This window comes from Bos indicus x Bos taurus, chromosome 10 (genome assembly GCF_003369695.1).
Source record: "Bos indicus x Bos taurus breed Angus x Brahman F1 hybrid chromosome 10, Bos_hybrid_MaternalHap_v2.0, whole genome shotgun sequence".
Taxonomy (NCBI): Eukaryota; Metazoa; Chordata; class Mammalia; order Artiodactyla; family Bovidae; genus Bos; species Bos indicus x Bos taurus.
In genome coordinates this window covers 65,548,872-65,561,996 of record NC_040085.1, presented here as the reverse complement: position 1 = coordinate 65,561,996, position 13,125 = coordinate 65,548,872, and the positions used below count along the sequence as shown (strand labels likewise).

Genomic DNA, 13,125 nt, shown 5'->3' with positions numbered 1-13,125 from the left:
AGCCCCGCCCTTCCTCGCGCTTCCGGGTCTCGGTTCCTAGGCCCGGCCCCCTGAGCCGGGGAGACGGCCTGCCTCTCTATCGCGGAGGGAGCGAGTGGGTTCGCAGCGTGAAGCGCGTGTCTGCGTGGCGGTAGAGTTGTCTCCCGGAGGCAGACTATGGCGGGCCCGCTGACTGTGCCCTGGATGCCTCCACATGACCCGGGGACGCCGGCGCTGTCGGTGGTGGACATGCACACAGGCGGCGAGCCCCTGCGCATTGTGCTGGCGGGGTGTCCGGAGGTGGTCGGCCCCACGCTGCTGGCCAAGCGGCGCTACATGCGCCAGCACCTTGACCATGTGCGGCGACGGCTCATGTTCGAACCCCGGGGGCACCGGGACATGTACGGAGCTGTGCTGGTGCCGAGCGAGCTGCCCGACGCGCACCTGGGCGTCCTGTTCCTGAACAACGAGGGCTACAGTTCTATGTGCGGCCACGCTGTGCTGGCGCTGGGCCGCTTTGCGCTCGACTTCGGGCTGGTGCCGGCGCCCCCGTCCGACGCCCAAGAGGCCCTGGTCAACATCCATTGCCCGTGCGGGCTGGTGGCCGCCTTCGTGGAGTGCGAGGGCTGCCGCAGTCGCGGTCCGGTGCGCTTCCACAGTGTCCCGGCCTTCGTGCTGGCCACAGGTAACCGGCAGGACCCTTCCGGCCCTGCAGCCGGGGACCCAACTAATTACACTAACTGTCTCTGTGGGCTGGAGCCCACGAGCGCAACTAACCCACCCCACAAGCTTTTACAATCAAACAGAAGGTAATTCTAAATCCCTGCAAATGTATGTCAGCATCTTAGCCTTGTGAATTTGTGTGGTGCATGCAATTCGATTGGGGCTTCTCTAGTGGCTCAGCAGTAGAGAATCCACCTGCCAGTGCCGAAGACAGGAAGCTAGGTTGGGAAGATCCCCTGAGAAGGTAATGGCAGCTCACGCCGGTATTCTTGTCTGGGAAATCCCATGGACAGAGAAGCCTGGCAGGTTGCAGTCCATGGAGTCGCAAAGAGTGGGGCACGACTTAGCCATTCAGCAACAATACTCATATTGTCTATCTCGCAGACGTGTCCATCTGTTATTTGGGGAGAGCCTCGAGGAGTACAGAATTACGAGTTTCCCTTACTCAACGCTTCGTTCCCCTCTCTCAGGCATTCCAGAAGATTTTGCAGTTGGATAAAGCAGGGTCCACTAGGGTCAAGAAAAGTGTAAAGAGCAACCACGTACGGGGCTCCAGGATGGCTCAGAATATGCTTGCTGAGCACGTTATCGACCCCTGACAAGTTAGTAAACACAGGTTGCTGGAGCTCATCTGTAAAAAGTGTCTTCCCCACTTCTTGGGGGAAGAATTAAATCTTTTCAAGAATATACAGCTGTTGCTGCTCTTACTTTTTAATAACAGGAAAAAGTGTATGGGTCCAAATCCTGACTCCTCTTTAAAGCTATGCAGCCTCATTCGCTTTCCATTCCTACTGTGTCTTCATTTTTATCTCAATTGAGTTTTTTTGAGGATTTTGTATACGTGAATGCAAGGTACCTAGAAGTTTAAAAAATGACTTAGCAGCAGCAGCAGCAGAGACATAAAGACTGCGGAATATATCAGGTTGCTAGTTCTCTAGGAGTGCAGAACCTTGAAAAGGTTTTGGTGGGTTCTCTAGTACAGAGCCTGTATGTGATGCTAAACAAGGTAATTATAATCCTTACAAAGAGGGAGATCCTTAAAAATCCTATCAGTGAAGGCTGAATTCTATCAGAGGAGGCTTTAGTAGTCTGACTAGAACTGAGCTGGGTGCTAATTTAGTCAATACAGGTATAGGGTTATCACTCCTTTTCCTCAAAGACTTCAAGCCATGTAAATCATTCTGTTAATTTAATCTTGAGCCTCCGGGTGGATTGGGGTTCCCAATTAACCTGTTTATGAATGTTATGAACCATGCAGTAATAGCCCAGGTGTTTGAGAGTCTTAGAACAGCCTCAGGCAGCTGAAACACACAAGTTGGTAAAAGAATGCCACTGGGAAAACTGATACTGTTTGCCCAGAAGAAATGGTGTCACATCGGATTGGGAGGGCACATAAGGGAGATGAGAATTTATGTTAGGGTTGCATCTTTAAAAACCTCAACTGTTAACTGGCTTGGTTACCTGACTCCGTCCCCCGCCCCCAAACCGCCAGGCCATCCCAGCAGCGGATTAGAAGCACTCTAGATTTTGTGGGAAATGACAGCTGGCAGCAGGATCACCAGCTGTGTACATCATAGTTTGGGGTTGGTTAGGGTGGGAGCAGCCAATACGACAAGCACAGTAGTTCCTGAAAGCATCCTTGTGTGACCATAAGATAATCAGTGGGCATTTATGGTCACTTTGAGTCATTAAGAAAATGAAATCCTTAAATTCTCTACTTTGAAAGTTGCTTAAAAGGCAGACTGATAGTGTTCAAGATCATTGCTCTGCCCCTTCCCATCTCTGTAACCTGTGGAAGGGATTCCATGCCTCAGTGTCATCTTTAAAGAGAGGATAACAATAGTCCCCACCTCAGAGCTGCTGAGTTCATTGCTATGCCACCCAGCTAAAGTGAAAACTAATTTTCATCACTGTATTTAAGTACTAGAACAGTATGCAGTCAGTGAATGTTTGTTGAGTAAATAAATGAAACTCAGAGCAGAATATGTTCATTGGTCCTCGTAAGAGCCCTATTCCTGCTGGAAGTTAAACTTTGGGCTTTCATATTGATATTTATTGCATTCCTAATCTGCCAGGTATTCCCCATGCATTATCACATGAAATTCTCAAAACAATCGTCTTCAGAAGGAAACAATTCCATTTTTCACATGAGGACTCCAAAGCCACACGTAGCTTTCCCCATTCTGGCAGTCCCTCATTTCCATCTATTTCTTCAGTCTCCTCATTAAACCTGCTTTGCACGTTGCATCAACATCAAGATAAAGCATTTTTCTCTTTTGCTGTTAAGTTCCACTGGCATGTTTTACTCTTGATTATAAATATGCTCTGACACATTATGTGTTAAAAGGATTCTGTGATTCTGCTCTGAAACTGATAGCTCCCTGGTGTCTTTGTATGACTCACTGTGCAAAGCAAGGAGTATAAGAACTATTTTACTTTTCACAACTTAATTTCTAAATTGAGACCCCTTTACCCTTCTGGTTGACTTTGCCTTATCCTTCCAAGGGCCCTTTTCTGATATATGTGTGAGCAAAGGTTTCTTAAAAGTTCCATCTTGGAGACAAGGGCCTTAACCACTTGCATAGTTAACCAGGGAAACATCATCTACCCCATCCAGTGGCCCCTGCCCCTGTCTCCTCTCCCTCTTCCTGTGGCTATCTCTGCCTCCTCACTGTGCTGTGGGACAGACCACAGAGGTCTGCAGTCAGAACCTTCAGTCTCTTTTCTTGGCCTAGAGGAAATTTCTCTACTGACCAGGAGGACTGTTCTCCCTTTGGGACATTCCTGTGCCAACAAATCTTCCCCTGATAACTTAGGTTTCCGTGAACCAGAAACAGAGAGACCTGCCTTCTCCCCTGCTATATGCCTCCCCCAGAGAAAGTGATCATTAAGCCTATTTGACTTAGGGAGGAGAAAGAGAAAAAAATGCAAAGAAAGGTCAACAGTTTTAATGTCCCCAAATATCACCAGCCCCATTCCTTTGGAAATACAAATTCAGGATTTCAAACAACTGCAGTTTAGGTGAAATTTGGGGTATGTCAGGGACTTAAAATACCCAAATAAAAACTCTGATGCAAAATGATACTGTAAAGGCCACTGATTCTATAATGGCTTTATTCTGGATATTTGCCTGCAGGTTACTTCCTTGAGATGAAAATTTCTAGATAAATGAGTATCTGAAACTTGGATAGAAAAATGTTTTGTTTTGTTTTGTTTTTCCCATTTTGTTTTGATGTTGTAGCTGAAGAAAACCAGTTTGTGAATAGGATCCCAAATCCTCACTGTTTTAAACCATTCCCAATAGTATGAGAGGGACCTACATTTTCCTTCATAGTTTTCACACATTCATATCCCAGAGTTTCCTCTCTCTCTCTGCTTCAATGATGTTTTCTAGAAAAGATCCTCAGAATGGTTAACAAAATATGTAAGTATGATTTAGGAAAAACATGGCATTCAGATGTTCTAAAACTTTACGCGAACCTCATTGAAGTTAAAAATAGAAAGATGTACTTAGCTAAAGGTCTGTTATTATTTACTTGATGCACATTCATTTTCAAAATTGATTTTTGCTGCATTCCTAAGATAGGAAAAAGTACTCTTTAGCCCACCACCCATAAATACACATGAATTTAAAATGATGTGAATTTTATTGCTGAAATACTAAAAACAAACTTATTTTCAAACACATCTCTTTTAGATTTCCTGGTGGATGTTCCTGGTCGTGGGAAGGTGGTGGTGGACATTGCCTATGGTGGTGCATTTTATGCCTTTGTCAGTGCTGAAAAGTTAGGACTCGATGTTTGTTCTGCAAAGATGGGGGACCTCGTGGCTGCAGCAAGTGCAGTGACAGAGGCAGTGAAGGCTCAGGTCAGTACTGATGCTGCCGTCATAGCTGATAGCCTCCTCTGTGACATGGAGGAGATATAAATGACATGTCTACAGAAATTAAATATCTCTACATTTAGATTACCAGTCGTACTAAGAATAGGGTGCTGGTTGTAATCTTAAACTCTAGAGCAGGACTACCTGGGTGTTGTGGATTTGCCGTTTGTAACTTGTGTAACCTTGAACAAGTCACATTGCCTCTGTGTGCCTCGGTTTTCCCATCTGTAAATGGAAATTATGAAATTGGTGCTTCATAGGGAGTTGTAAGAGTAAGTCAGTACGTGTAAAGGACTTAGAATAGTGCCTTCGCCATAGTAAATGTTCAACAAATGACAACTGTTCACTTTAAGAATAACTTATAATTTGTGGTTATTTAAACAAATAGAAAATAGATAATATTACACTTTGAAATGCTTTTGATATACGTGGTCATTCTGCACCACTTGAAAATAATGAATGTCAAATATAGCTTACAAAATGGATTTCATTAAATCTGATCAGAATTTCTCTTATTTTACAGAGAATATTAATTCCTAGTTAGTGAATTTTTTTCTATATTGTTGCAAAGTAATAACTCCAAGTAATAACTCAAGTAACTCCAGTTTGATTTGGGAAAACTGTTGTTATAAAATCAGTTTAGATAATAAGTAATTCTAGAATATTCTTTCACTTCTAGCACAAGTCTGACATTTTACCTAATTGGGACCTGTATATAAAACTCATATACATACTTGAATGTTTTAGCATATGAAAATTTAATTATCGTTCTAAGTGAACAATAACTTAGGAAAGATAGAATCTAGAATACTTCTAATAATTAAGGCCTATTTAACATATCTGAGGCTTTAATTTAACATAATAACCTATAACTTTATGACCTAAATGGCAAAATGAAAATATATACTATAACCCTGTTCTAAATTATCATTTTTCCAGGACTTCCAATATAAATATGTAGAATTATTTTATCATGAAAACTTCTGAAACTCTGGACTTATATCTGTTTTCTGTTCCAGTAAGCAGACAGCTAATAGTTTGAGTTAACAATTTGACACAAAATAATTTGACCTTATTTTTTAATAAAATCAAGAGGAAAAGGCATTGTTTTCTTAATAAAAGGAGGAAGTTTAAACGTCTCATTAAAGCTAGAACATCTCACTAAGGTGGTAAGGGGTGGACTTTGAGGGAGGAAGGGTTCTGAGGAAAATATGAGAAGTTCTGTCAGTGATGAAGCAGGCAGTAGGTCTACTTTGTGAATTGCTGACCACTTGGGAGCCTGGTGGGCTGCCGTCTATGGGGTTGCAGCAGCAGCAGCAGCATCCTACTTATGCAGATTTAGGCAAAGGCCATTTGGGAGGGAAGGGGACTAAAGTAGATGTAGTATAAATTTGTCCTTATCCTTTTAACAAACATTTACCAAGGACTTATTGTATGTCAGATACTATGTTAGATGCTGGAGACCAGAGGAAGAACAAACCCCACCACCTTCAAGGAGCTCAGTCTAGTGGGGGCAGCATCCCTGTGTGCAGTGTGATGTAACTGCATGGGTGCTTTAAGGGGATGGAGAACAAAGGTCCAATATGCAGGCTTCTTTAACTGGATTATAGATGGACTCCTTGGATTTTAGGACTCCAATCTCTTCAACTGCTTTAAATGATAGGTAAGTGGTAGGGGAATGTACTAACCATCGGGATACAGTAGAAGTAAGATTATAGTCATCTTGGCCAGGCTAATAGACATTACAGAAATCCAGAAGTTAAACAACCAGACCTCCCAAGAAGAATAGGAAGCATTGCACATTTGAGCCAGACCAAGCTTTACTGCTCATGTGACTTAGCTGCCCTGCCATTGCCTGCTTCTGTGTGTACCTGCTGCTTTTTAATGATACTGACTTCAGTCCTTTATAATAGCCTTTTTGCCCCATCCAGTTGCTTCTCTTAACCTAATAGCTTCTGCAGCCTTATACTTTTTGCTTGCTCATGGCCTCTTACAGTTCTTGTGTTTATCAGTGATACTAATTTCAGCTCTAGATACTCATTGCTTGACTTTTCTGCATTATCCTCTTCAAGTTCCTTAGGGTAAGATAAGGATTGCCTTTCTCTTCCTGTTTGAGCAGCCATGGCTGGCCTGTGAATTGACTGTCCTGGGGTCAGTGCTGAGGTCAGTGCTTCAAAGAGTGCATATGTTTGGGGGTTAAGTGTATAAAATACGGCTGTTCCTTTAGTAGAGGATATGTGCAGGATGACCTCCTTAGAAAGGGCTCAAAGTGTAAGAATCATAACTTCCAACAAAAGTATCTTTATTCATCTAGAAAAATGTGTAATTTCTAATATCAATATTTAGTGTTGTGACCCAAAAAATATTTTTTAAAATGATAAAGATGGAAAAATTATATCTAAGAGTACCCCATATCTGTTATTTAAAAGATAGATTTGAATGAAAATATTTATTTTACATGTGGTTGTTAATTATTTTATTTACAGTTTAAAATTAGTCATCCTGACAGCGAAGACCTTGCTTTTCTATATGGAACTATATTAACAGATGGAAAAGACACTTACAATGAGGAACCAACCACCAATATCTGTGTGTTTGCAGATGAACAGGTATTAAAGCTGGGATTTTTAGACACAGCCAGGTAATATGGAACTAGAACTCTGTGAACACTATCTTCATTTATTCTGAAACAGGTTGACAGAAGTCCTACCGGCTCAGGAGTGACAGCCCGAATTGCCCTTCAGTATCACAAAGGGCTTCTAGAACTGAACCAGACCAGAGCCTTTAAGAGCAGTGCAACTGGCTCAGTATTCACAGGGAAGGCTGTGAGGGTGAGTGGTACCTGTAGCTTCTTGTCTCTAAATATCTTACTTTTGATTCTCGAGACCTGAGTTGGATGTTAGGTAAGTTTTTTCATTAAGCTCTTAGAAGAGGACTGAAAAAGGACTGACAAAGGACACAGGACTGGAAAAACTTCTGTTCACCTAGGATATTGGTTTTCAAAGTATGGAAAGGACCTTGGGGTCCTATCCATGGGTCCACAAGGTCAAAGCTATATTCATAATAATACTGAGATGTTGCTTGCTCTTCACTTTCATCGTTTCACAAATGTACAGTGGAATTTTCCAGGAGCTACATGGTATGTGATATCTTAACCGATTGAATGCAGAAGCAAAAATGAGAATCTAGCTGCCTTTAGTTAAGCCAGACATTAAAGAGGTTTGTTAAAATGTAAAAAATGCCATGTTTCCCATTACATTTTTTTTTTGTTGGCAGATGTAGCTATTTTCACAAAAATTTGTTTATTACAACATGCAACAGATTTATTATTTATAAATGAATTAATGAACAAATATGTTTAATTTCCAAAATCAGAGATCAGATCAATCGCTCAGTCATGTCCGACTGTTTGCGACCCCATGAATCGCAGCACGCCAGGCCTCCCTGTCCATTACCAACTCCTGGAGTTCACTCAGACTCATGTCCATCGAGTCAGTGATGCCATCCAGCCATCTCATCCTCTGTCGTCCCCTTCTCCTCTTGCCCCCAATCCCTCCCAGCATCAGTCTTTTCCAATGAGTTAACTCTTCGCATGAGGTGGCCAAAGGACTGGAGTTTCAGCTTTAGCATCATTCCTTCCAAAGAAATCCCAGTATAGAAAATATTAATTGATATAACCTAAAAAACTCTTTGAGGTCCATATTCATTTTAGGATTGTTTGTTCTGGTTCTGTAAAAAGTGGCCTAGTATTTTGATAGAGATTGCATTAAATCTGTACATTGCTTTGGGTGGTATGGCCATTTTAATAATATTATGTTTTCCAGTGCAAGAGCATGGAATATTTTTTTGTTTCTTTACATCATCTTCAGTTTCTTTAATCCATGTGTTATAGCTTTCAGTATGTAGATCTTTCACCTCCTTGGTTAAGTTTATTCCTAGGTATTTTTTGACCCAGTTTTAAATGAGATTTTTTTTTTACTTTTTCTGATATTTCATTATTAGTGTATAGAAATGTGACAGATTTCTGTATATTAATCTTATATCCTGCAACTTAGAACTTTATTAGCGCCAATAGTTTTAGGGTGGAGACTTTAGGGTTCTCTATATAGAGTATCATTTCATCTGCAAATAGTGACAGCTTACCTCTTCCTTCCCAATTTGGATATTTTTTTTTCATATCTGATTGCTATGGCTGGGATTTCTGATACTAGGTTAAACAGAAGTGGCATAAACGGGCAACCTTGTCTTGTTTCTGAATTTACCAGGAAGGCTTTCAGCTTTTCACCATTGAGTATTACATTGGCTGCAGGTTTGTCATAAATGGTCCTTATTATGTTGAGATATGTTCTCAGTATACCCACTTTGATGAACATTTTTCATTATGAATGGATGTTTAATATTCTGGGATGCTTTTTCTGCATCTATTGAGATGATTATGTGGTTTTTGTCTTTCCTTTTGTTAATGTAGTGTATCACATTGATTGATTTGTGTATGTTGAACCATCCTTGTGACCCTGGTATAAATCCAGCATCATCATGGTATATGATCTTTTTTTTGTATTGTTGGATTGGTTTGTTGAGGATTTTGGCCACTATATTCATCAAAGATATTTACCTGAATTTTCTACTTTTTTAGTGTCTTGGTCTGGTTTTTCTATTAAGGTAATGGCTGGTGATATCCTCAAATCTTAGGATATTAAGGGATCCTGAGACCGAAATGTTTGAGAACGATTAAACTAGGTTTTGGATTTTTTTTGTTTTTATTCTATAGGAATATTCCATTTTATATAGTAAGATGTGAAAGTGCTGAAAAGTTTTGGAAAGTAGAGTTCTTATTAACATAGTGCTAAGTATCTTCAGTCATGTCCAACCCTTTGAGACCCCATGGACTTTAGCCCACCAGAGTCCTCTGTCCATAGGATTCTCCAGGCAAGAATACTGGAGTGGGTTGCCATTTCCTTCTCCAGGGGATCTTCCCAACCCAGAGATCCAACCCAGGTCTCTTAAGTCTCCTGCATTGGCAACTGAGTTTTTACCACTAGTGCCAACTGGGTACCCCTTATTAATATAATGTAATCAAATTTTAAATGTGCTAGCAGAGCTAATTATGAATTACTCATAGTAGTAAGTGAAATCTACTATAGTATGATTAAATTGCATCTGGTAAATTAATATACTCACGAAGAGTCCTTTAATATACCAAATAATTTATCCTAATAAAGATTTTAAATCTAATATAGCGGTTTTAAAGTTTTGTTTTTCTGAACACTGAATTTTGTTTAAGTTAGGGATTTCTACACAATACAGTAATCTTGATGGAATACTGCCGGAGCCAGCCGGCAAAGTCGATCAGGTCCCGAGAACGTGCACGACGCGGCTGAGAAAGAATACTACAGCAAAAGAATACTACAGCAAAGATGGGGTTGAGAGGATCAGACACGACTCCACAAAGGGAAGCGGTCTGACCACGACTTTATTCAGCATCTTATATTTATACAGGAGAGCAAGAGAAAAACAAGACAGTTAACATTTTTCTTGGTTGACCTATACATCTTACAAAAAGTCACAAGAAATCTTGAGAGCATGGGAATGGCACTCTGTTATTATTTCTTACACCAGATAACATTTCCCTGTGCGTGAGAAGTTTGTCCAGAACCCCAGGTGTCTGCAATAAATAATCGCCTAATCTCTGGAGTGGCGGGACAAAGAGCTATGTTTGCAAGCAAACCCTCAAGGACTGAGGCAGCTCCCAGAGCTGTGTCCTTCAGATAAAGGACCCTGTTCTCATGGGCAGCTCCCCGCAGAATACCATGTTATATGCAGAAATTTGAAATACATTGTCTTCAAGTCTGAGATTTAAGATAAAATAGTAATTGTCAACATTTATTGGGTGCTTCACTACATGTTAATTTCTAAGCTCAGCACTTCATATATACCATCTCATGTAATTCTCACAAGAATCCTATGAAAATTTAGAGTTTAGATACTTTGTCAGAGGTCAAACAGACAGCAGAGCCAGGCTATGAAGATGGGTCTCTCTGAGCAGACCCTATACTGTTAAACACCGTATTTTCTTGCTCTTAGGCAAAACATTTGATGCAGATGGGCAGTTTCACCCATATGAGAATGAACTTTATTCTCAACCACCCAAATCTTCATCCCTACCATGCTTATCTGTGCCTCTCTCCCAAGTCTAACACTGTCCACTAAACTTATTTCAAGATGACTGTCCCAGAGATACCTCAACTCATTAAAATGTTCTTCCTTCCTAAATACGTTCTTTCCTGTCTCATTCCCCATCTTGGTTAATGGTGGCGCAACTGCACTTCCAGGCTAGACACTGTGGTCATATTTAACTCATCTCTATTCTCACCACCTGTGTACATCAGCCCCCAGGTCTATCAATTCTGCCTCAAAAGTGTCTCTATATTTTGTTCTGCATTCTCACTAAAAACTGCCCTCCTGTCTCTAGATTTAATTGATGAATTAAAGTTGCCTCTTAACAGGTTGCTGGGTTTCTAGTTTCTGTCTCTTCCCCAATTAGTTCCCCACTTTACAGCTAAACTTAATCTAAAAACATGAATACAGTCACTTACCTTAAAAGCCTCCCAATTGCCCATATGATCGCCGTACTCAGTTGCATCCAACTCTTTTCGACACTATGAACCATAGCCCACCAGGCTCCTCTGTTCTTGGGATTCTCCAGGCAAGAATACTGGAGTGGGTTGCCATGCCCTCCTCCAAGGGATCTTCCTGACCCAGGGATCAAACCACATCTCCTGTGTCTCCTGTACTGCAGGAGATTCTTTACCACTGAGCCACCGGGGAGGCCCACTTAACTCTTGGATTCTCTTTAAAATGATAAAATTTGAGAATACAACTTTTAGGCTAGGTAAACTATGCAGGCAATACCTTGATATTCTCCTTTCATCATCTTTTTTCAGGAAGCAAAATGTGGTGATTTTAAAGCTGTCATAGTGGAAGTATCCGGACAAGCGCATTACACAGGTACCGCAAGTTTTATAGTAGAAGATGATGACCCACTGAGGGATGGATTTCTTCTCAAATAACTTCTATGGCTCATAAGGGCTTTCTTGTCCTAGAAATTGTTATCATTACTTATTTTTCTCTGTGTTATGCAGAAAACTATAAATCCAAATTGTACACATAAACCAACTGAGATTCTAAAATACTGTGGCTAAATATAAAGTCATTATTCCTCAGTTTGTACATGTATATTGATATAACTATCACTTACAGAATATAAAGTATCCAAAATTCAGAATACTTTTCTAATTATTAACACATCAGGTAAAATTAAAACCTCAGTTTTTACTTACTTAGTTCTTATTACTCTGTGGTAGTCACTGTGATATTTTTTTTTAAATGCTCTAAGCTTGAATTGTAGCCCTCACAACAATGGGTCTTACAAGTTCATTATTTTAGTCTTCCAGTTTTTATGTAAAATCATGCCCCCTCTCTGGAGAAGGAAATGGCAATCCACTCCAGTATGCTTGCCGGGAAAATTCCACGGACAGGGAGGCCTGGTGGGCTTCAGACTGTGGGGTTGCAAAGAGTCAGACATGACTGAGCACACAGTACCTGCCCTCTCTCTAAGCACAATGCATGGGAGATATATTATTATAAAGTCCTCAACACTTAGCAGTCATAAACTGGGAAAGAGGTGGGTGGTCAGCTTCTTTGGGTGAAAGTTGTTGTAGCTGCTGCTGGGATGTCCTCTAAGCTGCAAAGACCAGCTCCTATCCCCATGAACTTGAGAGAAGACCAAGAATCAGGCTTCTGATATATCATTAAGGTTCTTATAAAAATGGTTGTTTATTGCAATTTTTTAAGTATAGGTATACAGTCAGAGTCAATCAGTGAATCTCTATAATGGGGCAAATCTCATACTCTACCAACTACATGGTAGGTAATTTAAAACATGAAAGAAATGTTAACTGTTGGCATTCTTGCTAGTTAATTGTCTGTGAGTCTGTTAAAAAAAATAACATTTGATTATTATCAGTCATTATAAAATGAAATAATAAAAATTAATCAACATGTGATTCTCTTAATATTCAGTAAACTTTTTTTGAGGTAAGTAGTAGTAGTTCTTTTTCTTAGCATACCGTGAAGTATTTAATTCATTTCAACTGGCTCTGTCATCCAGCAAGTCTGTACACATCCCGTTATTAGGTCTGTGATTGAATCACCTGTCCAAAATGAAGACTATAAAGTTAATGTTCTTGATTTCCTTATTAAATGCACAAAAACTAATGTTTTCCACTCATTATCTCTTAAAATTTGTAGTAAAGAATTCATTTACCTCCAAAAAAAAACACTAAATATGACCAAGAAATTTTCTACAGATTAAAGAGATTTTCTTTTTTTTTTTGGCCAGAGAAACATTTTTTCTTTTTTTGAAAGTATTTATTTTTTAATTGAAGGATAATTGCTTTACAGAATTGTGTTGGTTTCTGCCAAACATCAATATGAATCAGCCAAAGGCATACATAGGTCCCCTCCCTCGCCCGTTACACT

At 40.3% G+C, this 13,125-nt stretch overlaps 1 protein-coding gene across 1 annotated transcript; it reads left to right on the top strand.

The window, feature by feature from the left end:
• Positions 1-18: 18 nt before the first annotated feature.
• L3HYPDH (trans-L-3-hydroxyproline dehydratase) lies at positions 19-12,874 on the top strand. Its single transcript, XM_027554232.1, has 5 exons — positions 19-664; positions 4,400-4,569; positions 7,071-7,193; positions 7,278-7,415; positions 11,529-12,874. The coding sequence occupies exons 1-5, from the start codon at positions 157-159 to the stop codon at positions 11,652-11,654; spliced, it is 1,065 nt and encodes a 354-aa protein (XP_027410033.1). The 5' UTR covers positions 19-156; the 3' UTR covers positions 11,655-12,874.
• The last annotated feature ends 251 nt before the right edge of the window (positions 12,875-13,125 follow it).

What these genes read in the sequence shown, in the direction of transcription:
- L3HYPDH (XM_027554232.1), top strand. Translation starts at nt 157, where the DNA reads ATGGCGGGCCCGCTGACTGTGCCCTGGATGCCTCCACATGACCCGGGG. An exon ending in CAGAGGCAGTGAAGGCTCAG is followed by an intron (nt 4,570 to 7,070) that starts GTCAGTACTGAT and finishes TTTTATTTACAG; the next exon opens with TTTAAAATTAGTCATCCTGA. An exon ending in TCACAGGGAAGGCTGTGAGG is followed by an intron (nt 7,416 to 11,528) that starts GTGAGTGGTACC and finishes ATCTTTTTTCAG; the next exon opens with GAAGCAAAATGTGGTGATTT.